This window comes from Aethalodelphis obliquidens, unplaced genomic scaffold (assembly GCF_003676395.1).
Source record: "Aethalodelphis obliquidens isolate GAN/ISIS:26980383/991018 unplaced genomic scaffold, ASM367639v1 scaffold62, whole genome shotgun sequence".
In the NCBI taxonomy this organism is placed as follows: Eukaryota; Metazoa; Chordata; class Mammalia; order Artiodactyla; family Delphinidae; genus Aethalodelphis; species Aethalodelphis obliquidens.
The window spans coordinates 9,231,161-9,259,048 of NW_020838006.1; the positions used below are offsets into that span (position 1 = coordinate 9,231,161).

The window sequence follows — 27,888 nt, forward strand, 5'->3', positions numbered from 1 at the left end:
GGCTGGTCCTCCTCCTCACAGGGTCCAAGCCTCACCAGGGCTGCAGGCAGAACTGTAAACAGCAGCTCAGCTACCGACGCTGGGGACTCTGCTTGCCTCTGCCAAGCTTGGTCTTCTGGGGATTGTCCCACACCCCTGGGTCCTGGGCCGGCCAGCGGGAGGGGCTGCTCTTCTAGGCTCCCAGGAGAGTCTGGAGAGTCCCCACTCCAGATCACAGATCTCCGGAGAACGCTGTTGTTACCAGTAATGGCCATCCTTGGGCATATCTGTGTTAATCCTGAAAGGATCGATCTATTTTTAAATAGAACGCACGACTTTTTCACTGTTCACTTGAGAAAAATTAGAAAATATGAAGAAAAAAATGCCCATTATCCTAATCCCAGAGAGAACTCTGGTGACCTTTTAGAGTGCCCAGATATTTTCAGCGACCACAGCTTTTCTCTCACTGGGCTCTCTGTTACCACGTCCTGGCTCCTGAGCCTCCTGGATGCTGGAGGCTTCCCAGCCTTGCCTCTGTACATTCAGGACTCCTAGAAAGTCCCCCTGAGGCCAGGCCGTCCTCTCCAGTGTCCCCTTGGGAACAAAGCCTCAGTGTGGTCCAAGCAGGGCCCCTGGGATCTGCCTTGTGCCCCATGGCTGGGGGGACAGTCTTTGGGTCTGCTCCTGGTCATGGAGAGGGCTCTCTGGGCAACACCAGTCACGTCATGGGGAAAGCCCCTGTTCTCTCAGGTCAAGACGGTGACCTGAAAGCGCTCAGCTCAACCCCATCTAATCCTCACACCCCTCTCACCTTCCTCCAGTGCCCACCTCCCCATAGGTAAGTTCCCAGATACTGAGAAAGCTTCCTCTTCTCATTTTTGTTTTAGTCCCCTAGGAACTTTTGATAGAGAAATTCTCTTTCCTAAAGGGAAAATTCACTGATGAAATTATCCAAGGCAAAAGCAGGAAATTTTGGAGGGCAGCAGCAAAGGTAAAACACAAAATTACAAATCTACGTGACAATGGACTTGGATTCTGCCACAAGTCAAGGGCAAGGGAAAGAAACAGGGACAGGGATTTCCTCCAGATTAGACAATAAAATATACAAATATAGTGTGACTTTGCTGTATCCTGGTTCAAACACATCAATTATAAAAAGATATTTTGGGGTCATATATCCAGTAGAGGTCAATATACAAAATATGTGAGAGCAACAAAAAAATAAACAACCCAATTAAAAAATGGGCAAGGGGGACTTCCCTGGTGGTCCAGTGGCTAAGACTCCATGCTCCCAATGCAAGGGGTCCGGGTTCAATCCCTGGTCAGGGAACTAGATCCCACATGCCGCAACTAAGAGTTCGCAGGCTGCAACTAAAAAAAACCAGATTTCACATGCCGCAACTAAAAAAAAAAAAAGATCCCGCGTGCTGCAATTAAGACCCAATGCAGCCAAATAAATAAATACTAAAAAAAAAAAAAAAAAGAGCAAGGGACTTTAATAGACATCTCTCCAAAGAAGATATACAGATGACTAAAAAGTACATGAAAAGATGCTCAATATCACTAATCATTAGGGAAATGCAAATCAAAACCACAATGAGATACCATCTCATACCCATTAGGACGGCTACTACCAAAAACCCCAGAAAACTGGGACTTCCTTGGCGGTCCAGTGGTTAAGACTCTGTGCTTCCAAAGTAGGGGCACCGGTTCAATCCCTGGTCGGGGAACTAAGATCCCGCATGCCACACTGTGTGGCCAAAAAACACAAAACAAAGCAAAAAACCCAAATGGTACATTTGTTGTGGTATGGCAATTTCCCAAAAAATTAAAAATAGAAATACCATATGATCCAGCAATTCCACTTCTGTGTGGAAACCCAAAAGAACTGAAAGCAGGGTGCAAATATCAAAGAGATATTTCTACACCCATATTCATAGCAGCATTACTCACAATAGCCAAAATGGGTAAGCAACCCAAGTATCCCTTGACAGATGAATGAATAAACAAAATGTGGTATATACATAGAATAGTATTCATCCTTAAAAGGAATGAAATTCTGACACATGCTACAATATGGATGAACCTTGAGGACATTATGCTAAGTGAAATAAGCCAGTTGCAAAAAGACAAATGCTATATAATTCCACCTACATAAGGTATCTAGAACAGCCAAATTCTTAGAGATAGAAAATAGAATGGTGGTTTCCAGGGCCTGAGCGAAGGAGAGAATGAAGAGTTGTTTAAAGAATATGAAAAAGAATATATGCATACACTCACACATAAAACTGAATCACTCCGCTATAATTGAAACTAACACAACATTGTAAATTAACTATACTTCAATTTTTTAAAAAGGCAATTTCAAATATTATTCGGAAAAAATAGTTGTTTAATGGGTACAGAGTTTCAGTTTTGCACAATGAAGTGTTCTGGAGATGGCTGTACAAAATTGTGACCAAAAACACAAAAATCAATATACTGGCCCGCGCCGCGGAGGCCGATGAGGTCGGCGCCAACGGCCGGCGTTGCGGGTGGGAGGCCGCGCCGGAGCGCAGTATGGAGGGGCCGGCCTAGCTGGGGCTCGTGGCCCTGCGTCTTCTGGTGCGACGCCGGTCCTGCGCAGGCTGCGGGGCCGCAGCCGCCGGGCGATGGGCGCCCGAAGGGCCGGGAGGCGAGCCGTGGCCCCCAGGCGGGTGTGGGCATCGTATCTGCAGCCAGCGTCCCCGAGGCCACGCTCGGGCCATGATCACTCGGTGAAGCTGCGCCGCGACAGCGCGGCCGACTTCTTCTGGCGCTGTGAGGACCTGTGCGCACTGCAGGATTTGGTGCCTTTGCCCGCCGTGTGCGCCTCCCTGCGGAAGGGCCTGCTGGACTTCAACGCCGACCGCCTCCGCGGGGTAGACTGGACGCCGCTCCTGAGGACCCTCTGCCCCTGATCTGTATCCAGAGATTCTTCCAGCCATGGCTTGGCGAGACAGGTTCTGACAGAAATAAAGTTTACAGAAGTTGTGTTCCTGCGATAAGAAATAAAGATATGACCTTCCAGTTGTGGAAAGCTCTTAAATGCTGTGTAAGTGCGTCGGGTGCGCTAAGGAACCTGGAGCTAAATGGGCTAGTTCTGAGAGACAGAGACTTAACTATGTTAACAAAGGTGCCTGGGTTTTTGGCAGCAGCTAAGCACGGAAGCTTAGGAGGAGGGGGCCATTCACCTCGATCCCTTGTCAGCGGCAGGGGCGACCTCAGTCCCGGCAGCAGCAGAAAAAGCGGCAGGGGAATCTTCTGCTTGCAGGGCCTACTGCTGGTAGACACCAGGGAAGAGGAGCTTCTTGATGGGATTCTGAAGATTTTTCACGCTGCAGCTCCTTTCCAGACATCAGTGAGCCTGGTGATTTGGGCCGGTGGTCTTCACCCAGCACTTCTTTTTTTAGCCTCTCCAGCAGCAGGGAGCAGCATGCGGTTGGGGCAGAGAACACCATGGCATGGGACTCAGGCTTCCAAGGAGGCAGGACATCTCCAGGATCTCCATCTGAGCAGATGACATGGCTTTCTGAGGAGGAGCTCATTGGAGACATCTGGGCGTTCTCACTCAAGTTGTCTTCTGGGTGCTCGGGAAGGAGGTCCACTGGCTCAGGATCGCACTTGAGGCAAGTGAGGACTCCACTGGTCTCCTGGGGCCTAGATGTCAATGGTATATCCCTATTGCTACGGTGGCCCCTCTTCCGATCGTCCTCTCCTTTGGTCTCTGTGTGAGCCTCCATCTTTGCCATGCCTCTTTGGGGCTCTTCTTGGACCTTCATCTCCCTCTCCTTTGGAGAAGGAAGTGGGAGGTGACTGGATGGTATCGGCTTCCTAATCTTGAGCCCTGTGTATGTATTGGCCAGCCCTTCCCCCGCAAGTGGCCCAGAGGCCAGACGCTGCTCAGAGCTGAGTGCAGAAGCCCCCAGAGCTTGCCAGGGTGTGGCCAGCCTCCTCCGGGGACCTCCCCAGCTTCTCTGCGAGGCCTGGAGACTGAAGCACCTTCTCCAGGGCTGCTCAGCTGCCAGCATCACCATGAGCCAGGCGGCGAAGGTTTCTGAGCAGGGGATGCAGAGCCTGACCCAACTGGATGCTGCACCCCACGATGTCCCTTCCTGGCAGATAGGTTCTTTCTTCACTTCTTTTTCGAAATTTGATAAAACAACATTTAAACTTTCCACTGTTCTTCAGGGTATACAGATGGTAGTGGCTTGTGCTCTGGACTGTGGTGCCTCCTTATCCTATATGCTTCATGTGTTACTTTTGTTTGTTTGTTTTCTTGTAGTCCTTATGGTACTTAGCCCTAAGTGCCATATCTGTAATGACACATACACTGCCCTGTAGGAGGTCTTCTTTTGTTCAATGCATGAATTGGTCATCCACCACACTGGGTTCTGGTCTCCGAAGATACAGGTCAGGGAGGACTAGTTGGCAGCATAGCAGCATACCACACTTCTAATTGAGGCTTACAGCCCAGATATTCCCTTTGGTCTAATTTGAAGGATCCAGATATGTAAAGATTATATTCTAGATAAATCATGGGCTATCCTGAAAGAAATTCACCAGTAAATTATTCCAGTTTCTCTGGCCTTCCTGGAGTATATCCAGTAAGGTATCTCATTCATGTCTAGAAAGCAAATATATCATTTATTGCAACTTCATCGTGGAGCGACGTATTGGTTTAAAGTACGATTAACACAATTTGGTCATTGTGAGTATGCCAGCTGGGTCCACTCTTTTTCCCATTGCGGAGCACAGGCTCCGGACGCGCAGGCTCAGCGGCCATGGCTCACAGGCCTAGCCGCTCCGTGGCATGTGGGATCTTCCCGGACTGGGGCATGAACCCATGTCCCCTGCATCGGCAGGCGGACTCTCAACCACTGCACCACCAGGGAAGCCCTAGGTCCACTCTTCACTACACATGTGTAACTCTAGAGATTCTTATGCCCAAAAGAGACATGCTCTTGGGTGTCTAGGGCAAGGGAAACGTGTTGTTATTCAGGAGCGGGAAGCTTCAGCATGACAGGAAAGAATTGAAAAATCCTGGTCTACACATCACTTTACCTTGTTTGAAACTTGTTTCTTTGGCTTGCTTCATTGGAGTGTTTTTGCTCTCCTGGGGCTGACACTGTGTGTTATGTATCACGCATGTGACATGTAGAAGTTTCAGAACCCAGAGTCACATAGATCAGTCAAAAATTTATATATTTTAGTTTAACATCTATTTTCGGTGGGGTGGGGATGGTGGTGTGCTGAATTGGGTGATTGGGATTGACATGTATACACTGATGTGTATAAAACTGATGACTAATAAGAACCTGCAGTATAAAACAACAAACAAACAAAACAACTAATACTAAACTTTCTTTGGGTTATTTGTATGGAAATATGTTAACATAAATGTTTCAGACATTACATGAAATTTCTAAAAATCTTATATGTTCTGGTATAATGTTATAAGTCATAATTCTAATTATTACTTTAAAATGTATATCTCAGAAAAAAATTCTATTTAAAGTAACACTGGGCATAATTCATATATTCCAAAATTAGTTTGACCCTCTGCTCATGAGATTCTTTTTATGGCATGTGACAGCAAATTTGGACTTCCATCCCCAATAAACTTGGAGGTTGGAGGACACAAAAGGTTTTGCTCAGACCTAAATTCTGTCTGAAAAAAAAGGGTAAATATTATAAGCCCTTTCTAACTTCTCCAGGAGCAGAAATGATTTACAGCTGTGGCATTGAACCATAACTCCTTGATCTAATTTGACAAGAGTTCAGCAAGGAACAATGTCTTGATTTTGTTTTGTTGGTTCCCTGTTTTCTTGTCTTGCTTACCAACAATCCATTGTAATTCATGAGTTAGTATGGCAGCAGGCTGAGTGTTCCCTGGAGCTCATTAAATGAACTTTTTTTCCCCCCAAAAAACAAAAAAAAATCACAATATACTGAACTGTATACTTAAAACTGGTTACTATGGTAAATTTTATGTTACGTGTATTTTACCACTAAAAAAAAGACATTCTTGAGACAATTGTGGAAATTTGGGTATTAGATGACGTGAAAGAATTATCACTATTTTTTTAGATGTGACAATAGCATTGTGGTTATATAAAGAAAATGTTCAATTTGTTAGAAACTAATTCTGAAGTACATGGTGTGAAATGAATGATGTCTGGGATTTCCTTTAAATAATTAAGAGAGAAAATAATAACAAAGACTATATGAAGCAAATATGACCATATATTAGTTATTAAATTGAAGGTACATTTCTTCTCTCTGTTCTTGTGTATCTAAAATTTTTCAAAATATAAAAAAGTATTTTAAGTTAAAAAGTGCAAGCATTGTTGTTAACTCCACTTGGACAAATGTCTCTATTGCTGCATCTCCCTAAGTTAGGTATCTTAAAATCATTCATTAGGAATGACTGAAACGAAAATAATTGTTTCCTATCTCATGGGGAAGTGGAAGAAAATTTGGATAATATATTCCCAGACATCTGAAAATCTCACCTTGGATCACTGGTTTTTTTTTTAAATCATTCATTAATTTTGAGTCTTAATAAAAGTATTCCAAAAATATTTTCTTCAACTCAAAATATTTTCCTTTAACTTAAACTTAAAAGGGACTCTCACAAACTGCATGGCATTTGAGTCAGAAGGACCAGACCACTGACCCTGGAAAAACGGGGAAGCGCCATGGCTCCTCGGCAGCTGCATTGCAAGCCTCGCTCTGTAGCAAAGGGGACTGTGCACTCCAGCCTAAGAGACACGAATAGAGTTCTGGCCCGCAACAGTGCAGGAGCAGCCTCCGTGGGCCTCTGGTTGATGGAGAATTCTGAGTGGTGGGGCTGGGAACTAGCAAGTGGTAGAAAACTGGAAAATGCCTGCTCAAAACAGGCTGGAATGATTTCAAATTCCAGAAGGCAAACTCAGAATCACAGAAAAACAGGCAGGGCCACTGGGCTGGTAGGGAGGTGGGTGAAGAGGGAGCTCACCAACAATTCAGGTGAACACTGTCCTCACTGGCTGCTGTTCACCAGGTGAGGCAGAAGAAATGGTCTAAAAGTCCCTGGGGACTTGTGGTTCCAGGACAATATGGAATAAACACGTGTCCTCAATCCCTCTGTTAAGTACAGCTAAAAAAAAAACCCTGGGCCATATATATACATATAGATATATATACATATAATATATATATATATATATATATATATATATATATATAAAATAAGAAGACTCTGAAGAGTGGAGAGGGAGATAGTCTGATAGTCTGACTAGCAGCCTTGGCACCCATAGAAAGACATGGCAATGATTCCGATGGTTTTCTTTTTGCCTCAGATATCTCAGACTGAGTACTGGAGAAGCTAGCAACCCAGAAACAAATGGGCACAGATGAAAAAAAAAAAGAAATCCTGCTCTTTCTAGCCAAAGGACTAGGAAGGGGCAGAGTAACAAGAAAGAAAACTTTTAGACTACTCCAGTCTACTCTACTCCAGTCAAACCACAGAAAAAAAATTGTAATACTCCCTATACTCTGCCAGTCAAGATAAACGGGGACCCCAGGCTTCTACTCCTACTTGCAGGGTGCTGTCAGAAGGCTTAGTGGAGAGTCAGGGCTGTCGCCATTGCCAGAAGCAATGTGCTCCTCCATCCTGTCAGTAGAAGCCACGAGTGTGGCAAAAACAAGGCATCCTTCCCCTCCCAGCCAGGGTGGTCTCAGCAGAGGATCAGTGGGCAGCCTGAACTCCCACCCTGGCCCAGCAGTAATTAGGCACCCACTCTACACCCCCTTCCCAGGATGTCAACAGCGGCTGAGTGGGGAACCTGAACTTTGACCTCTATCTGACAGCATCAGTGAGAGCCTGCTAAAACAGAAGATTTAAATAGGATCCAGAGTCTCATAACATAACACTCAAAATGTCCAGGACTGAAAATCACTCTTTATACTGAGAACCAGGAAAATCTCAACTTGAGCAAGAAAAGATAACCAATAGATGCTAACACCAAAATGACAGTGATGTTGAAATTATCTGACAAGGATTTTAAAGCAGCCAGTATAAAAATGCTTCAATGAGCAATTACAGACATACTGCAAACAAATGAAGAGTCTCAGCAAAGAAACAAAACAGATGAAGAAGAACTAAACTGAAATTTTAAAACTGAAAAAAAAAAACCCACTGAAAAATGTCACTAGATGAGTTCTACAGTAAAATGAACTTGAAGAAAGAATAATAGAAATCACCCAATCTGAACAACAGAGAGAGAATAGACTGAAAAAAAATTAACAGAGTCTCAGGAATTTGTGGGACTATAAGAAAAGATCTAATACTTATGTCATTGGAGTCTCAAAAGTAGAGGAGGAAGAAGGTGGAGCTTAAAAAATATTCAAATAAATACGGCTAAAAATTTTCCAAATATGGCAGACATAAACCTATAGATTCAAGAAGCTGATAAAATCCCAAACAGGATAACCCAAAGAAATCCATGTCAATATTCATCATAGTCAAACTTCTGAAAACTAAAGGCAAAGAAAAATCTTGAAAGTAGCCAGAGAGAAATGACAACTTCCCTATAATGGAAAAACAACTTTGAATGAAGTCAAGTTTCTCATCAGAAACCACGGAAGTCAGAAGGAAGTGGCACAACATCTTCCAAGTGCTGAAAGAAAAGAACTGTCAACTAAAAATCCTATACGCAGAGAAAATCGGGAATGAAGAGGAAATCAAGACATTCTCAGACGAAGAAAAACTGAGAGAATTTGTCAACAGCAACCCCCACCCTTTAAAAAATAGCTAGTAGAAGTTTTTGAAGCAAAAAATAAATGATTGGAAAAGCAATCTTGGAATATCAAGAAGGAAGAACAAAAGAGTGAAAATAATTTAATAATATGTTTTCCTTCTCTTGAGTTTTCTAAATTATACCTGAAGGTTTAAGCAAAAGGTTAGTGGTTGTATGCAGGATAGATTAGAAAAGTTGATGAGCACTGTGGTAATTTCTACTTCAAGCAACTGCACAAACAAAAGGGAGAAATGAAGTGACTGCTGGCTGGGAGGAGGGACCCTGTGGTCCCTTCTATTTCCTCTTTCCTAAAAAGATCAAAGCCTACCAGGTCCAGTCCATCGTCCCCTGTCCTGAGTACTCATACATCGTCTGATGCAGTTCTCAATTTATACAGAGAAAATATTTAAGACAGTTATAAACGGGAGAGTAAAGGGACTTAAAGAGAAGAAACGTTTCTACCCCTCACTGAAACTGATAATGTCAACACAAGTAGAACTGAGATAAGTTATGTATACACAATGTCGTACCTAAATATCCGCACAAAGAGACACTCTCCAAAAACTAGAAATAAATCAAAATGAAATTCTACTCGAAATGGATGAGATGGAGAATAAATTAGTGGTTGTCAGGGATGGTTGGTGGAGAAAGGGGATGGATATTCTATAAAGAGGTAGCTGAGGGAGCTCTTTAAGGTGTGGTAGTAGTTCTGTATCTTGATTGTAGTGGTGATTACACAGGACCTGCATGTAATAAACTGGCAAAGAACTGTACATTGTACCAATGTCAAGTTCCTGGTTTTGATACTGTACTACAGTTACATAACATGTATCCATTGGGGGAAATTGTGTGAAAGGTTCAGAAACTTCTCTGTACTATTCTTGCAACTTTTTGTGAATCTATAATTATCTCAAGATAAAAAGTTTTTTTAAAAATTTAACATAAAAAGGAAGTAAAGGGCTTCCCTGGTGGCGCAGTGGTTGAGAGTCCGCCTGCCGAGGCAGGGGACACGGGTTCGTGCCCCGGTCCGGGAAGATCCCACATGCCACGGAGCGGCTGGGCCCGTGAGCCATGGCTGCTGAGCCTGCGCATCCAGAGCCTGTGCTCTGCAGCGGGAGAGGCCACAACTGTGAGAGGCCCGCGTACCGCAAAAAAAAAAAAAAAGAAAAAAAGAAGTAAAAACAAAAGCCCCTGGGTGCTTATGCAATGACTAAAACTTAATTTTCCATCTTGTTTTTACCCCAGTTTTATTGAGATATAACTGACATACAGCACTATGTAAGTTCAAGGTGTACAACCTGACCTACATATATTGTGAAATGATTACCACAAGTTTAGTTAACATCCATCATCTCATATAGGTTAAAAGAGAGAGAAATGGGACTTCCCTGGTGGCACAGTGGTTAAGAATCTGCCTGCCAATGCAAAGGACACGGGTTCGATCCCTGGTCCGGGAAGATCCCACATGCGGGTGGAGCAACTAAGCCTGTGAGCCACAACTACTGAGCCTGCGCTCTAGAGCCCGCAAGCCACAACTACTGAGCCGGTGTGCCACAACTACTGAAGCCTGTGTGCCTAGAGCCCATGCTCCGCAACAAGAGAAGGCACCGCGGTGAGAAGCCCACGGACCGAAACGAAGAGTAGCCCCCCTCACCACAACTAGAGAAAGCCCACGAGCAGCAACGAAGACCCAATGCAGCCAAAAATAAAAATAAATAAAAAAGATTTTAAAAAAAAGAGATTTTTTCCTTGTGATGAGAACTCTTAGATACACTCTCACCAACTTTTCTGTATATCACACACCATTGTTAACTATAGTCATCAGGTTGCATGTTACATCTCCAATACCTGTTTGTCTTATAACTGGAAGTTTGTACATTTTAACCACCTTACTTCAATTGCCCCTCCCCACAACATTCGCCTCTGGTAACCACAATCTGATCTTTTTCTATGAGTTTGGTTTTTTGCTTATTTAGATTCCACATATAAGTGAGATCATACATTATTTGTCTTTCTCTGTCTGACTTATTTCACTTACCATAATGCCCTCAAGCATTATCCCCTGTCCTAAGCACTTATGCATCAATTCAACCTGCAATTACCTAACCCGAGGTCATGAGGTCCTGAGGGTGCACCAAGTCCAAGGACCCGTGAGGTTAATTCTCATGAGGTCTCTGCTTTATTCGCTCTTCTAATTGAGTATCGTAAGTGAAAATGGTTTAAGAACACCAGCTTTATCTACTTCAAGAGTTACTTCCTTCAAGAGTTGGATAACACAGTATTATCCAACAGAACTATGTGAGCCACGTATGTTTTTTGTTTTTTGTTTTTTTTTGTGTGTGGTACGCGGGCCTCTCACTGTTGTGGCCTCTCCCGTTGTGGAGCACAGGTTCCAGACGCGCAGGCTCAGCGGCCATGGCTCACGGGCCCAGCCGCTCCGCGGCACGTGGGATCTTCCCGGACCGGGTCACGAACTCGCATCCCCTGCATAGGCAGGCGAACTCTCACCACTGCGCCACCAGGGAAGCCCCCACGTATGTATTTTTACATTTTCTAGTAGCCATGTTAAAAAAAATAAAATGAAACAGGTGACATTAATTTTAATATTTATTTAACCCAATATATCTAAAATATCATTTCAACATGTAATCTATATAAAAACTATTGATGACATTTTAGTTTTTTTCATATTAAGTCTTCAAAATGCAGGGTGCACTTTACACTTACAGCACATCTCAATTTAGACTAACCACATTTCCAGTGCTCAACAGCCACATGGGACCAGTGGCTACCACATTCGACTATGCAGCCATAGAATCTTGCTACTCAAAATGTGGTCCCTGGACTGGGAGCATCAACATCATCTGTTAGAAATAAGGAATCTCAGGCCCCACTGCAGGCCTAATTCATCAAATTCTGCACTTTAATGGGATCCCCAGGTGATTCATAGGTACGAAAGATAGAAAAGCTCTGCCCCATATATCTGGGAGAAGAGACACAGGGTACATGGTATTTTTGCTACCCAGCATCAATACTGCTCCTCCTCATCCAGGCTCCATGCCCTGATTTTCCTCAGCCCGAGCTGCAGACACAGATCTACACCAAGTAACACCTCTCCTTGATGCTGAGCACCACGACTGGTTCAGGCATGCCAAGTGATCTAACCAGAGTCAACCTGTGGACAACCAGTGAATCCTTTGATAGATCCTACTGTGCTTGAATGAAAAAGGCTGTAAGTTCTGAAGCCTTTTTGTAGCATGATAGGAGATCCTGCCTGTATATGAAGCCTGTGAATGCAGGAAAAACCAGATAATGATGACCTCATTTGAGCCCCTGCTCTAAGACTTACAGCTTGACTCTTCAGATATGTGAGCCAGAATATTCTGTTTGTTTAAACTAGTTTGGATTGTGTTCTAGATAGATATTATCTGTTTTCTCCTCCACATCTCCTCCCCTTGCCAAAACTGGACTACTGCACATTCCTTTTGGTTTCCCTATGCCCAGCCCATGCCTTTGCAAACAGCTCCTTTATTAAACTCTCCTCAAATTATCTACTTTGAGTGTGCCCTTTATATTTCCCTTTGGGACCTGACTGGTACCATAACTGGTATCAGGAGAGGCCTTAAAATGGGATTCCAGAATTGAGTTGCTCATGTATATGAGGAAGGCACAGATAACCTCCTTGGTGGGGGGGAAATGGGACCCTGGCCATCCACAGCATGCAGTGTCATCACAAATAAGCAAATTATCACTGGCGGTGGTATAGGATAAAGCACAGGTGGAGGGCAAGACATGGGGAGATTCAATCAACTCAAAGTACTTATCATGAACTGGGTACTACCTGGTTCACTGAACCATAAAATTGGAGAGGCATATCAGCCTGCCATTGTGAAATGGTAATGGTATATACTGGGCAGGTCCAAAGGCACAGTGAACTACTGGACTCCTCTTGTATCCAATGCCACTGCCTGATTATATCTCCTTCAATATTCTACCTATGCCCTCAAGGGGAACACGTATAAGTTAGTGGAGGAAAAAAACCCACAGGCTTCTTTTACAGATGAATCTACACACGTGCTGGAACCAGCAAGAAGTGGGTAACCGCTGCATCACAGCTGACTCTGGAGTGGCTCCAAAAGCCAGCAATGAGGGGATATTCTCCAGTGGGCAGTACTCTGCTGCAGACCTAACTACGGTACAGAGCTAACCTGACTCACTAATAGGATAGTCAGCTGGTCAGGAATTTAGAAAGAACAAGATTAGAAGATTGGTGACAAGGAGGTCTAGCGGAAAGATGGACTTCTTGCAACACGTAGAGTGTAAATCATTCAAGGGCATCTGTTGTAGCTGAGACTCAATAATCGGAAGGACAACAGGACCCAACCTGTGGACATCAGAAGGCCTCTTCCTTAGATTCTCTAGTGCTTGGTCAATAGACCCTTTACAAAGTGGCCATGGTGACAGGGTAAAAGACTGTGTATAGGCTCAACAAGACTTGTCCTCACCAAGCTAATCTGGCTACTGCCACCATTTTCTTTGCGGGATAGATTTTATCTACAAATTCAAAATTTTAATAGATATAACTCTATGCTGATTATCTACTTCTTTATTTTCTACTTCTTAAATGAGCTTTGACAGTTCATGTTTTTCAATAAATTTATCTAAGTTGTTAAGTTTATTGGCATTAAGTTGTTCACATATTACCCTTTCAGTATCTGCAAAAACTGTAGTGATATCACCTCTTATTCCTCTTATTGCTATCTGTGTCTTCTCTCCTTTTACCTTAAAAATTAATTAATTTATTTATTTTTGGCTGCGGTGGGTCTTTGTTGCTGCACATGGGCTTTCTTTAGTTGCAGCTAGCCGGGGCTACTCTTTGCTGCGGTATGCAGGCTTCTCATTGCGGTGGGCTTCAGTAGTTGTGGCATGTGGGCCTCAGTAATTGTGGCTTGCGGGCTCTAGAGCGCAGGCTCAGTAGTTGTGGCGCACGGGCTTAGTTGCTCTGCGGCATGTGGGATCTTCCTGCACTAGGGCTCAAACCCGTGTCCCCTGCATTGGCAGGCGGATTCTTAACCACTGCACTACCAGGGAAGCCCTCTCCTTTTTTCTTTATCAGTCTGACTAGAGGTTTAAAAATTATATAGATTTTTCTCATAGAATCAATTTTTGGTTTCACTGATTTTCTCTACGGTTTGTTTACTATTTTACTGATTTCCACTCTGGTCTTTATTATTTCTTTTCTGCTGTTTGAGTTCAAATTACTTTTTTTTTTTTTTCTATTTCTTAAGATGAAAGCTGAGGTCATTCTTTTCTTCAATTAATTAATTTTAGTTTTTGGCTGCATTGGGTCTTCGTTGCTGCATGCGGGCTTTCTCTGGTTGCGGCGAGCGGGGTCTACTCTTCGTTGCAGGGCACTGGCTTCTCATTGTGGTGGCTTCCCTTGTTGCAGAGCACGGGCTCTAGGCACATGGGCTTAGTTGCTCTGCGGCATGTGGGATCTTCCGGGACCAGGGCTCGAACCCATGTCCCCTGCAATTGGCAGGCAGATTCTTGACCACTGCACCACCAGGGAAGTCTGAAAGCTGAGGTCATTGATTAGTAACTGTTCTTCTTCTGTAACATAGGCATTACTGCTAGGCATTTCCCTAAGCACTGCTGTTGAATGCCCAAAATGTTTATTCAGAAGCTGTATTAAACCCATAAATGGCACCATTTCCAGGGGGACCGGCCAGACACCTGGTTCTTGGACACCTTTCAACATGTTGGGGAAAGGTTATTTGTAGGAATAGACACATATCATGGGTGTGGATTTGCCTCCCCTGCCTGCAGGATTTCTGCCACCACCACTAGTTTATGGACCTGCAAAATACCTTATCCACTGCTGTGATATCTCACATGGCACTGCTCCTATCTTAGGGACACATTCTATGGCAAATAAAGTGTGACAGTGGCACCACACTCAGAATTCCTGGTCTCACCATGTGCCCTACCATCCAGAAAGACCCAGTTAGGTAGAACAGTGGATTGGCCTGGTTAAGTCTCAGTTTAAAAGCCATAAGTCAGCAGCCAGTATACAGTGCCATCTCCCCCATAACCAAAATGCAGAGCTTTGGGAAACAAGGGGTAAAGAATGTGGTAACCCTCCTCACTTTTACACCACATGAAACACAGAGGAATTTTTGTGCTTCCCATCTCTGCAACCTTGAGCTCAGTGGGTTTGAAAGTCCTAGCCCCAAAAGGAAGGATGCTTCCGTAGGGGAATACAACCATGGTTTCATTAAATTGGAAGTGGAAACTGACTCCTGACTGATACATATTGTGGCAGAGACTGTCCCCAGAATCTACCTTCTCTTTATTTCTTTAGGAACAGAACTCCAGAGTTTTAATTGCACATATGGCCACCATGCTTTCCCAGAGTTCTGTGTAGTTAAGGTTGGTAGACTATTGTTCGTAAGACATTTGTTCCATCCCTCCTCTCCTCCCTTCATGGGAGGGGTATACTTCCTACCCCACTGACATTAGGCTTGGGTATAACTTGTGTTGGCCAATGGGATGTTCGCAGACATGATCCAAGCAAAGGCTTTAAATGTGCTTCTGCAGTTGGGTGGGCTAAGGCCTTCATTTTGCCATTCTGACCCTGGATAGGTAAGTGTAAAAGTGAAAGGGCTCAGATCTGTGCAAGGTCACAACCTTGCCCTAAGGCCACCTTCTTTACATAGCTCTTAACCCATATACATGACTTGCAAAGGCCTATGTATGCTGCCATTACCATGAAACTCATCACCATGAGAAACACAGGCCCTGGGCAGCTTGCTGTTAGCAAGAGGATGAGAGATACATGCAACATATTTGAACCCAAGCTGCAGCCTGGAGCCAAGACCAGCTGAGTCCAACATAGACCAGCCAAACATCGGCTGATCTGAAGACATGTGAACAAGAAATAGATGCTTACTGTTGTCTACCACTGATATTTTGTGGTTGTTACACAGCATTTTTGTGGCAACAGCTAAATGAGACCTTAGGTCTGGCTAGGTGATTAAGCTACAGGCAATAGGATGTAAGAGAAAGTGATATATGCCTGGACAAAACAATAATTCAAAAAGACACATGTACTCCAATGTTCATAGCAGCACTATTCACAATAGCCAAGACATGGAACCAACCTAAATGTCCACTGACAGAGGAATGGATAAACAAGATGTGGTACACATAGACAATAGAATACTACTCAGCCATAAAAAAGAATGAAATAATGCCATTTGCAGCAACATGGATGGACCAACAGATCATAGTAAGTGAAGTAAGTCAGAAAGAGAAAGACAAATATCATATGACATCACTTATATGTGGAATCTAAAATATGACACATATGAATCTACAGAACAGAAACAGACTCACGGATATAGAGAACAGACTTGTGGTTGGGAGTTTGGGGTTAGCAGATGCAAACTACTATATATAGAATGAATAAACAACAAGGACCTACTGTATAGCACAGGGAACTATATTCAATATCCTGTAATAAACCATAATGGAAAAGAATATGTGTGTGTATGTATATATATATATGTGTGTGTGTGTGTATATATATATATATATATATATATATATATATATATATATATATAACTGAATCACTTTGCCATACACCAGAAACTAACACAACATTGAAAATCAACTATAGGGACTTCCCTGGCGGTCCAGTGATTAAGATTGCTCTCTCAATGCAGGGGGCACAGGTTTGATCCCTGGTCAGGGAACTAAAATCCCACATGATGCATGGTGTGGCCAAAAAAAAAAAAAAAAAGAAAATCAACTATACTTCAATAAAATAAATTTTTAAAAAAGAGATTTATGCAACTTTTTTATTTTAATATTTATTTTTTATTTACTTTGGCTGTGCTGGGTCTTAGTTGCGGGATCTTTAGTTGTGGCATGTGGACTTCTTAGTTGCGGCATGCATGTGGGATCTAGTTCCCAGGGATTGAATCCAGGCCCCCTACATTGCGAGCATGGAGTCTTACCCACTGGACCACCAGGGAAGTCCCTATATGCAACTTTTAATTCATGACCTTAACAAAATTGTGTGTCCTTTACTTTCCCTACCCACTTCACGCTGCAGCAATGTGGGTGCAGCAGTGCAGTGGTGGGAGCTAGAAGCTCAATGTTGAGGATGGCAGACACAGCATGGGAAGGGCCTGGGACCTTGATTATTGGGTTGAACTATCAGCCCAAAACTGCTTACGCTCAGGCTTTTATGTACAAGAAAAATAAATTTCTACTTTGGCTATTGTTACAGAGGAATGCTAGCATTCTTAATGCAGTTTGGGTTTTCTGTCACTGGCAACCAAGAGGCCCTAAGTGACAAAACAGGTTTGTTGCAAGCCCCCTGCAGTGCTCATCCAACCACAGTCCCACCACGTCTGCTGATGGTCTCCTCCTTGGTCTGCTGTGGGTCCCGCCCACTTTGCAGATGAACACTGGGCCCATGATCTGCTTCTGTACAAAGGCTCTCATTTCCTGCCCCCACTAGCTGTGAGGGTGGCAGCCAAAGGGCTGGCTTTAACTGGACACTTCATATGCTTGCCCTATAAAGCACAAAAAAGGTTAGAGCAGGAATGCACACTAACTCACCCTATAACTCAGAGGTGCAAAGACAATGTAGCTTGTTTTCTGTAATCTAATCTTTCCTATAAGCCCCCATCCTGCTGGGCAGGAAAGGGAGATTCGAGCTTGCCGGTAAATATTAAATTATCTGGTTCACACAGTGTCTTTCAGAGTAACCTGGTCTCTCTTAATGCTGCTTCTCAGGTCTCTTTCCCTCCCCCCCTCACCTTGTCAAGAAGGTCTGGGGGTGTGGGAAGGGAGAGGCTCAAATATGACCTCACGGTAGAAGGAAAGCGTTGCCATGGATCATTGTGAGCAGGTCCTTATACTGTCTTCTAGTTCTGCCATGAAATACCTGGCATGATTCCTGAGTTCCTATAATTACCTGCTGAGATGCAGTGGGCCTCATCTGGCCTCTGGAGTGTGATGCCAGCCCTCAGAGCTGAAGTCCATGGTCCCAACCATTTGCCTTCTGCCATAAAGCCCACCTCTGCAGGCCTTTTCATTTCAACTCTCTACACAAGCCTCTACAGCACTTCCGCATGCTTTGATAAGACACAGGGAAGCTTTTGACCTCCTGCAGACCAAGTATAGGCTGTGAGGAACTGGGTATGGTATCCTGGTGTTCACTGGCCTAGACTCTGCCCTCCATCACTGCTACATTATTGTTCCTACAGTATACTGGACATGATGCAAGCCAGCCTGCAGTCTGCCCCAAGCCATATGTGGGGAAGCAGCCCACAAGCCTCTGATGTTCTGAGTTCTTCATATTTCCCTATCTGTCTTGGATGCTTCTACAGTTTCCCCCAGTCAAGATTTGGGTGGGTTGGGGAGAATGAATAGGGGGAAAAAAGGATCCTGGAGCATGCCTGCACTGCTTGCTTTCCCTCTTCTGTTTTTCCTGTTTACACACCTGCAGGTAGTGCTACTTTTATTTCCTCTTACTTTTTTCCCCTCATGGTCTGGACATTATGGGTAGATGAGGTTTCATCTCTACAGTATGCAAGGAACATCATGATCTGAGTGAGTAAGGCATGGGTTTTGATAAAAGGGCTGCAGGATAACTGTGAATTGGGGCCCTTCCAAGGACAATTGTATTAATAATCCATCCCTCGAATTTTATCTCTGTTGAAAAACTAAGACCCTTCGCTGGGGTGCTTTGTGCCAGCATCCCAGTTGTAGGTTCTACTCTGCTGCCCTTGGGTCTGCCCACTTCTCTAAATTTTCACCGTGCCAATTCCTTCTCTACCCTTTCTACATCGAGGGGTTGTGGTCCAAAGATCCATTCCTTTCCCCAGGCAGTTTGTGGGCACACTCATCTCCTGGCCATACATTTTCTACAGCCTGGTTACTTAATATCGAAGTATGCCATGTTTGTAGGTGCCAATGCATACTTACATGCTTCACCAGGACCTTCCAAGGGGTCCTTGGCACTCCAAACTTGCTTCCTTCCTGGGTCTCCCTGCCAGGTGAAGTGTTAATAACACACTATACACACCATGTGTACATACGTTAACAGGTTAAATTACCCAACTCCATATTGAGAAAGGTTTTCTCCAGACGCAACAGCTTTACTTTCTGATGACAACCTTGGTGCTTGTGCAATATGGAGTTAGTTCCTCTTTGTTTTCCTGCTTTCAGTCTGTGTCCCAAGGCTTGTCAAGTGCATAAGAAGACCCAATACAGCACCGACTATTCTATAATAGTTACCACAAAGCTACCAAATCTTTAAAATTAATTATTTTCTCTCTAGGATTTGGGTGAGTTAAAACTAAGTGAGAACAAGTTACCCGCCCCCCACAAGACTGAAGCAGAAGAATCTGATAACAGTAGGATAACACCTTCTGTGTGCTGGATGGGGTGGATGGAGCCTAAGACTCTGCTCTACGGTCTTGGAGAGCCCTCCCTCTGTCACGGTCCACTGCCATTCACCAGGGAAGTAACATCAGTTCCAGGGCCCAGGTCTCTTTGGATGATGGAAGACAATCCCATCTTTAGGCAGACTGCTCACAGCTATGCACCTGGAGAAGAGTTCATAAATGTAGGCGCACTGCAATTGATAGGGAACTTTTGTCCACATTTCTCGATGTCCTGATACTTCCAACTCAATGTCCAGTCAGGCAGGGGCGTCTCTAATTTTGGTACACCTGAACCCCAAATTCACTCATTCAGGTTGGGTGCTGAAGGCAAACAAGGCTTTACAATCCACTGAGAATCAAAGAGAAAGCCTTCATTTCCTTCCCCAGACACTGCAATAAGAAATTAGACAGTGCTGGGACTTCCCTGGTGGCACAGTGGTTAAGAATCCACCTGCTAATCAGGGAACATGGGTTCAATCCCTGGTCTGGGAAGATCCCACATGCTGTGGAGCAACTAAGCCCATGCACCACAACTACTGAGCCTGTGCTCTAGAGCCTGTGAGCCACAACTCCTGAGCCTGCATGCCACAACTACTGAAGTCCGCCAGCCTAGAGCCCGTGCTCCGCACCAAGAGAAGCCACCACAATGAGAAGCCCACACACCGCAATGAAGAATAGCCCCTGCTCGCCGCAACTAGAGAAAGCCTGTGCGCAGCAACAAAGACCCAATGCAGCCAAAAAAAAAAAAAAGAAAGAAAGAAAGAAAGAAATTAGGCAGTGCTATGGGCAGCAACGATGCAGCAGTGGTATGGTGTGAATGACATCATGCAGATGGCGGCTGAAACCGGTTTTTCCTGAGCAAGCGGACTTGAGTCAGACACACTGTTGCTCAACCTCCACCTCCCTAATGCTTTCTTACTCTAGTCCCACCAACTAATAAGTAACAGCTATCAGTTACCGAGCGCTTACAAGCCAGGTGCTGTGCTAAGCATTTCCAGGAACTTCTGGAGGAAAGTTTCTTAACCTTTCTGAGTTTGTTTCCTCAGCTGTAAAACTGGCATAAAAACCTCACAAGGCTATTTTACTGACTGCATGAGGTACCTATTTATATCCCTTAGCACAGTTAAATCTAATTGTTGCTATGAAGATTTTATTGGGCTTTTTATCTGAATTTATATTAATTTAATGAACCTAGGCATTAAATTCCATGCTGTCTGAATCTATCCAGTTCCTGAGTTCAGAGAGTGAGGTACACCAAGTTATCAGAAGATAAATGTGAGTATTCAGTTCCTGAGTTTAGTTAGTGAGAGATACCTGCATTTTTGAATGTTTTTATAAACTACTGCTGTGCCTCGGAGATTCTGATACCCCTGCCTAAGGCTGAGAATTGAATGGTATATACATTCTTGCAAATTTTCCTAAAAAGGAGAGAAATGCAGCTCTTTATACATTTCTAGACTGTCATCATGCTGGCATGGCTTAAGGTGGGCAAATAACCAACACCACCAAACCCAAAACTCCAAGAAAGTCCTTTACTTCCTACTGACTGATAGGATATCTGCCACCCCTCATGGGTGATCCACAACCCAATTTGAAATACAGAATACTCACAAAAAGAGAAGACTATGGTTACCTGGCAGCACAGGTTAAGTGCCCGGAAATGGTCTGGGTGAGGTAGTATGTATACATGACTTCCCTCAGGGCTGGAACAATCTCAGAAAAAGCATTCCAAGTAGGGAGGAGGGGAGGGCTGACCATCAGCTGAACCTGGCAGAGCCAGTAAGACTTGGACAGGTGGAGAAGAAAAGTGGCATTCCTGGAAGGAGGAAAGGCCTGAAAAAAGGCAGACAAAATGAAACCAGGTTGAAGAGAGTGTTGGACGTTCCCTCAGCTTGAAAGAAGGGATGGGCAGACTGCGGGGTACCATAAATATTATTACTGCCCGAGCCATGACAAACCAAACTTAAAATTATGAAATATACCTTAAAAGAACACATAAACATATAGGAATAGTTGAGCACTTGTGTACTCATCACCAGGTTAAGAAATAGCACACTCGGACTTCCCTGGTGGCACAGTGGTTAAGAATCCGCCTGCCAATTCAGGCAACATGGGTTCGAGCCCTGGTCTCGGAAGATCCCACATGACGCTGAGCAACTAAGCCCCGTGTGCCACAACTACTGAGCCTGCACTCTAGAGCCCACAAGCCACAACTACTGAAGCCCACATACCACAACTACTGCAGCCCGTGCTCCTAGAGCCGTGCTCTGCAACGAGAAGCCACCACAATGAGAAGCCTGCTCACTGCAACCAGAGAAAGCCCATGTGCAGCAACAAAGACCCAAGGCAGCCAAAAATATATTAAAAAAAAAAAAAGAAATAGCACACTACCTGAATCTTGGAAGTCTTCTGTGTGCCCTATCCTGGTTGCATCCCTTTCCTTTCCCCTAGAGTTAATCACCAAACTGATTGTTGTTTCCTTGCCCTTCTTATTCAATTGTGCCTACTTCTGACCTTTTTGTGAGTTCCCTTTTTGTGAGAGAATGTCCAACACTCTGTTCAACCTGGTTTCACTGTGCCTGCCTTTGTTCAGGCCTTTCCTCCTTCCAGGAATGCCACTTTTCTTCTGCTCCACCCATCCAAGTCTTACTGGCTCTGCCAGGTTCAGCTGACGGTCAGTCCTCCCCTCCTCCCTACTTGGAATGCTTTTTGTGAGATTGTTCCAACCCTGAGGGAAGTCATGTACACTTACAGTCACACTTGTAAGTATTCTTCTGTTACTTTGTTGCTATCATCATTGTTCTGAGATTTAGTCAAGTTACTTTATGTAGCTGCATAAATACCTTTCCACATAAAGTATCCACTGTATAATTATCTTTACATTCTATTTGGGTGCTTTCCTTTATTTATTTAGCTATTACAAAACATGCTGATATAGATGTTCCTGTGTATATTACTTGGAACACATGTACAAGAGGTTATTAATATATATATACTTAGGAGTGGAATTGCTGGGCTATAGGGGAAGCACAGGTTCTATTTTACTACATAATAACAACCTGCTTTTTCCAAAGAGGTCACAGCAATTGACATTCCAACTAGCAGAGGATGAGAGTTTCTGTTGCTCTTCATCTTAGTATTTTCTGGCTTTAAAATTTTGCCTATCTGGTGAGAGTGAAATGGAATTTCATTTTAGTTTTAATTTACATTATCTTTATTAATGAAGCTGGGGTTTATGGGCCTCCAAAATATTTTTGTGAAATTGGTCTTAATGAATTTCTTTAGAGAATTTACATTGTTAGTGTTACACAATATTGGAATATTTTCTCCTTATAGTTCAAACAGTACACAAAAAGCAAATGTGTATTGCACCTCCACCCATCTCCCAGACCTTATTCCATATATTTATATACATATATGTTATAGGTTGAATGTTTGTGTCTCTCCCAAATTCATATGTTGAAATCCTAGCCATCAATGTGATAATATTAGGAAGTGGGGCCTTTGGGAGGTAAATAGGTCATGAGGGTGGCACCCTCAGGAATGGGATTAGTGCCTTTATAAGTAGAGACATGAGAGCTTGCTCCTGCCCTCTGCCATATAAGAATACAATCAGGAGATGGCTGTCTTTAAATCAGGACGCAGGCCTTCACCAGACATCAGATCTGCCAGCATCCTGATCTTTGACTTCCCATGCCCCAGAACTGTGAGAAAAAATATTTGTTTTAAGCAACCCAGTCTATGGTAATTTGTTATAGTAGTCCAAACTAAGTCAATGCAGAAATTTATCTATAACTTGCTTGTTTACCTTAATTACAGATCACTCCATTCCAGTATGTACAGATCTACTTCATTCTAACTGCTATGTAATATTTCACAGCACAGATGAACCAGAATTTCACCGGTCTCCCCTTCTTAAATTAATTTTTTTTGAACAGGTAATATTTGGATTTATAAAGTCCAAAATGTACAAAAGAGTATATCCCTCCTACTCCTCTTCCTCAATAAGTCAGTAGCTCTGGCCTGGCTGCAACCAAATTTACCAATTGTGGCAGAGATCGCCTAGATGTTGACTAATCCCATTTCTTCTTCCTGGACACAGAAGAAGCCATGTCCCAGTTTCCTTGACTTCAGTTCTGACCAACACAACCTGGGAAGAAGTAACAAACACAACTTCCAGTGTTGGCCAGCTTTTGTAGTGTTCTCCCTCTCAGCTAACCAGCTGGCTGAATGCAGAGGGTCCAGCAGAAGACTCTAAGGAGATCCTAGAAGATGGTGGTGCCACAAGATGGAAGGAGCCAAAATCTAATTCTCTGCTTGGAGGAAAGGCACCAAGGACATATGTATTGGACTATATGTGTGTGAGAAATAAGCTTTTGGGTTAAACCAGCCAGTTTAGTTTTGGGTTGTTACTTCAGCTAGCATTAACACACAAATTTCTTATTTATCCTGAGATGTTCTACATAATATATACAAGCAATTACCAATCCTCTATCAATGGACACCTGTATCCAAGGTTGTTTCCAGTTTTCCCCTATTACAATAATGTTACAATAAACATCCTAATGAAGGAGGTTTCTAGACATATTAAACCTTTAAGAGAGTGTTTGAAAAGTAGCAGGCACCTAGGCACCTGCTCCACCTCAGTCAGGTATTTCCCATCTTTTGCTCAATTCAACTTGAGATCATCAAGTTGGCATGGTGCCAGCCTGAGAGAACCTGAAGCTACTCTCTGGCCCAGAACCCAGCTTGATGCTGAGACTCTACTTTCTGCATGGACTGATTTTTCTTTTCCTACAATAACCTCTCATCTACCTATTTCTTACAGGCTCTGAGCCCCTGTCACCTTGGACATTCATTCCCTGGGTTTGCCAAGATGTCAGCTTCTCCCCAGGCTCCAGACTCCTAGCTTGTGCATGTCTTCTCTACTCGCAAACTCCATCGATTTTTAATCAACACCATGCCTGAATACGTGCCTGTACAGGGACCATTCTAGGCATATAGGCGGGAAGCACACCTATGTGAGGAATGGGTGTTATCCCTTCTCACAAGAGGTGACTTTATACTACATATGACATGTGATACTGGAGAGAAGGGGGTGGCGGGGGGGAGACAGATTCCAGCAGTTTACAGTTGGCCCTGGCGCTGATGTGGAACTGCTGAGAAAATCAGCTTAGGACAGAGACATAAACTTGTGCTTTTCTTTATATTCAGGTTTCTCACAAAAGGTACATATTAATTTATAGACGTCAACTCTCTTTCTTTAATGGAGCCTATAAAACTTGAATTAAAGCTGTAATTATCACTTCAACACATCATTAGTCTTGAAATCAGTCCTTTTTCCTCTACCCTGCAGGTGCTAAAAGCAAAACACAATGCAGGTAAGTTGCTTAAAGGCAACAGAGAAAGAAGAGGAAGCATGAATATACTTTCCCTCCCAGCTTTTCAGCCCAGACAATGATTCTCAACTTCTGGGTTTACACACTGTAGTAGATGCTGTCTATACCCGTACATATCCTTTGGGCCTTCTCTGACGTTTGGTTTCAGAGAGTTCTAGTACGTGAGGAGGACTGTCTGTGTCTCTTGCTTGAGTGCATTCTCTGACTTTAGGAGCATGCTTTTCCCAGCACTGAGCTGGGCGGAAGTGCAGGAGCATTAACAATAAAGAGGAAAAGGAGTTGGTGGGCAAATACCTCAGCTTCCTTGCCTGTTGGTGGGGCAATTCCAAGGTGCGTTCCAGTTTCTCAAATAGCCACGGTCTCCCCTCATTAATATACCCTTGAATGACTTTCCTTCCTTTCCTGTCTCACCTCACCACTCCTTCAGAATGCCTCTTGAGGTCACCTCCTAAATAAACTATTTGCATCCAAATCTTTTCTGAGTCTGACTTTGGGAGGAACCCAAAAGAAGACAAGGACTCCTTTGAAAATGTGAGAAAAACAAGGTCCCACTCTTCAGGAAAGTATGTCATACTTTCAAGAAACCTAGGTAAGATTTGGTTAAATTTTGGTATTAGGGCAAGGGTTCAGAATCACCTTAACCCCCTTTTCCCCCATCCCCCAAAAGATTACTGAGGGAGCCATATACAAGGACCAGCGGCCTAAGAGGAATGAAATTATTACTTCAATAGCTTCGAAAGTGCCTAAAACCCCGTTGTAACCTGTTTAGAACACACTTTGCATGGCTGGCTCCCTCGCAGTTTTCTCATAGAGGTTTTCTCCAAACTCCCTAACTACTGTCCGTCACAGTATACTCGCCTTTTCCTGCTTGATGCTTTGTAACATAATTCCTCATCTATGTATTTGCTGAGTTGTTTACTCTTCCTCTATTAGGCTATAGCTCCATGAAAACAGGAACTAAGTTACTTTGTTTACCACTGTACAGCCAGTGTTTATGACAGTGCTATCACATGGAAGATACTCCATAAGCTGAGAAAGAAATTGAGGTTTCGGCTTCTGGTCTCAAACAGCCACCAATTCTTTGCTCATTAAAAACATGGGACCTTCATGACCATCAGCCACATGGAGAAAGCCCAGGAGACAGGGGAAATAAAATGACCAGATCTGCAGAGCAGGTTCTGGCTCAACTAAACCATCAAGCTTTGTGCATTGGAGGAAGTAGAAAAGAACCCGTCAACGAATGTATAGTGGCCCTGACCACCAAGAATGTGGGTCAATTAACATCGTGAATTTTCATTATTAGGTCAGTAGCTCCTTTCACTGGGGAAGAAGAAGAGAGAAAGGAGGAAGGTGGCCAGATTTCTCCCTGAAGTACATACTATTCTGCACACAATTTCAAAGGAGTAAAAACACCACAAACTTTCTGAAGGTTGTTCATGGTCCACACAGGCCAATAAATCCAGGTTAAGAATTTCCGGTTTATGGATCTTTCTATTGGTACAAACCTTGACATCTCTAATCCTTACCATCAGCGTTAGCTCCTTTCTGATAGATTTGATCCCCATCCCTCTTCTCCCTGCAAAAAGAAAAAGGCAACACGTGGCAGTAAAGAAGGTATCAGTAGTTAACAGCTGAAACCAATCTCTATAGCAAGGCCTGTGTTATGCTTCCAAACTTGGGAACTCTGGCACCTTTGCTGTGACTGGAATAGTCTAGCCTCTCAATTTCCACCTGTTGATAACATGTTAACTGTGCAGGGTCTCCTCCTCCATGAAACATTCTCCAATCCCACCAAGCAGGTGGAAACGCGCTAACAGTTTCATTGCTGCAGCTCCTAGTTGACTGCTTTTGTTTTTTTCATAAATTTATTTTATTTATTTATTTTTGGCTGTGTTGGGTCTTTGTTGCTGTGCATGGGCTCTCTCTAGTTGTGGCGAGCAGGGGCTACTCCTTGTTACAGTGCACGGGCTTCTCATTGTGGTGGCTTCTCTTGTTGCGGAGCACGGGCTCTAGGTGCGTGGGCTTCAGTAGTTGTGGCACACGGGCTCAGGAGTTGTGGCTCACGGGCTCTAGAGCGCAGGCTCATCAGTTGTGGAGCATGGGATCAGTTGCTTCGCGGCATGTGGGATCTTCCCGAACCAGGGATCGAACCCATGTCCTCTGCATTGGTAGGCAGATTCTTAACCACCACGCCAGCAGGGAAGTCCCACTGCTTTGGTTTTGTGGTCAGTGGATTTCCTGCACAGGGCTTCCAGTGCCTGGCATGGCCTGGGTGAAGGTCTCTTTCATAAGGACTACTACTGGTCTAAAAGACATCCAACTGAGAAGAGCTTCACACCTAGCCCAATCCACGTCAGTACTCTTTATTCCATTTTACCAAGTATGTTCAATTTCACCTCGTTAATTTCTCCAACGGCCCTAAGTGGTCAACCTGTGAAAACTCAAGTTCAATGAGGTCACACAAAAGTCAAGGCCTCTGAAACGACCTCAAATCTCCTGGGCCAAACCTCACTTGTTTAATGGCCCCAGCCGCCTCTGGGGAAAAACTCCAACCTTCCGAGGCCCCAAGACAGGTGCTCATTTAAGCTCCAGACCCAAAGTTGAGTATGGACAGAACACCCTAACCATTAAGGTTACTGAGAAGGCCGCGACTGGCGCTGCAGATAGAACTTCCGTCTAGAGAAAGTGTCGTCACGGGGCGAGCTTCCGGTTTCCCTGTCTCGTGGCCGAAGGCCTTTTATCCCACTTGGCAGTTGTCCACCCCACCCAACTGCTCCCTCGGGTTTCTCCACACCCTGCGGAGCCGTTTGCACGTCTCGAGGGTGTGACGGTTACACCGCGACGTCTCTTGGGAGAACTGTGCAAAGCAAGAGGCATAACCTCCACCTTGAAGGACGGGAGCCCTGTCGGAGCACGGCACTCAGAGCGCCTGCTGGCGGGACTAATTTATGACTGACGTCCACACTCACCTATTGCCTTTCTGATTCCTTCTCAAATAAGCCAATGAATGCGACAGCGGAGACGGCAACGTGCCCCCGCCGCCAGAAGTGGCTCCGCCCCCTCCACTAAGCCGCCGTTTGGTTGCCATACTCAGTGTGGCTACCGCTTCTGCTACTTTAGGCTCTTCTCTGGCTTTCCGATGCCCTTGTTGAACTCCTTTCAAAGCATTTCTTCCCTTCTATTGTCAACTTTCTCCTCCTCGGGATTCTTACTTGCTCTCTGCTCATCCAGCCACACTTGAAA

General features: G+C 44.1%; 1 protein-coding gene across 3 annotated transcripts; it reads right to left on the minus strand.

Moving 5' to 3' along the window:
- Window positions 1-2,353: 2,353 nt before the first annotated feature.
- On the minus strand, window positions 2,354-27,870 carry LOC113610212 (putative UPF0607 protein ENSP00000382826). Of its 3 annotated transcripts, none has more exons than XR_003429000.1 (3): window positions 27,615-27,870; window positions 26,172-26,221; window positions 2,354-2,996 (listed from the first exon to the last, which is right to left on the minus strand). XR_003429000.1 is itself a non-coding variant. In XM_027088148.1 (3 exons), the coding sequence occupies exon 3, from the start codon at window positions 4,032-4,034 to the stop codon at window positions 3,222-3,224; it is 813 nt and encodes a 270-aa protein (XP_026943949.1). In that variant the 5' UTR covers window positions 4,035-4,545; window positions 26,172-26,221; window positions 27,615-27,864; the 3' UTR covers window positions 2,354-3,221. The 3 variants fall into 3 exon arrangements, 1 of the variants encoding a protein (XP_026943949.1); XR_003428999.1 differs by having other exon boundaries at window positions 2,354-2,963; window positions 27,615-27,864; XM_027088148.1 differs by having other exon boundaries at window positions 2,354-4,545; window positions 27,615-27,864.
- Window positions 27,871-27,888: the final 18 nt, after the last annotated feature.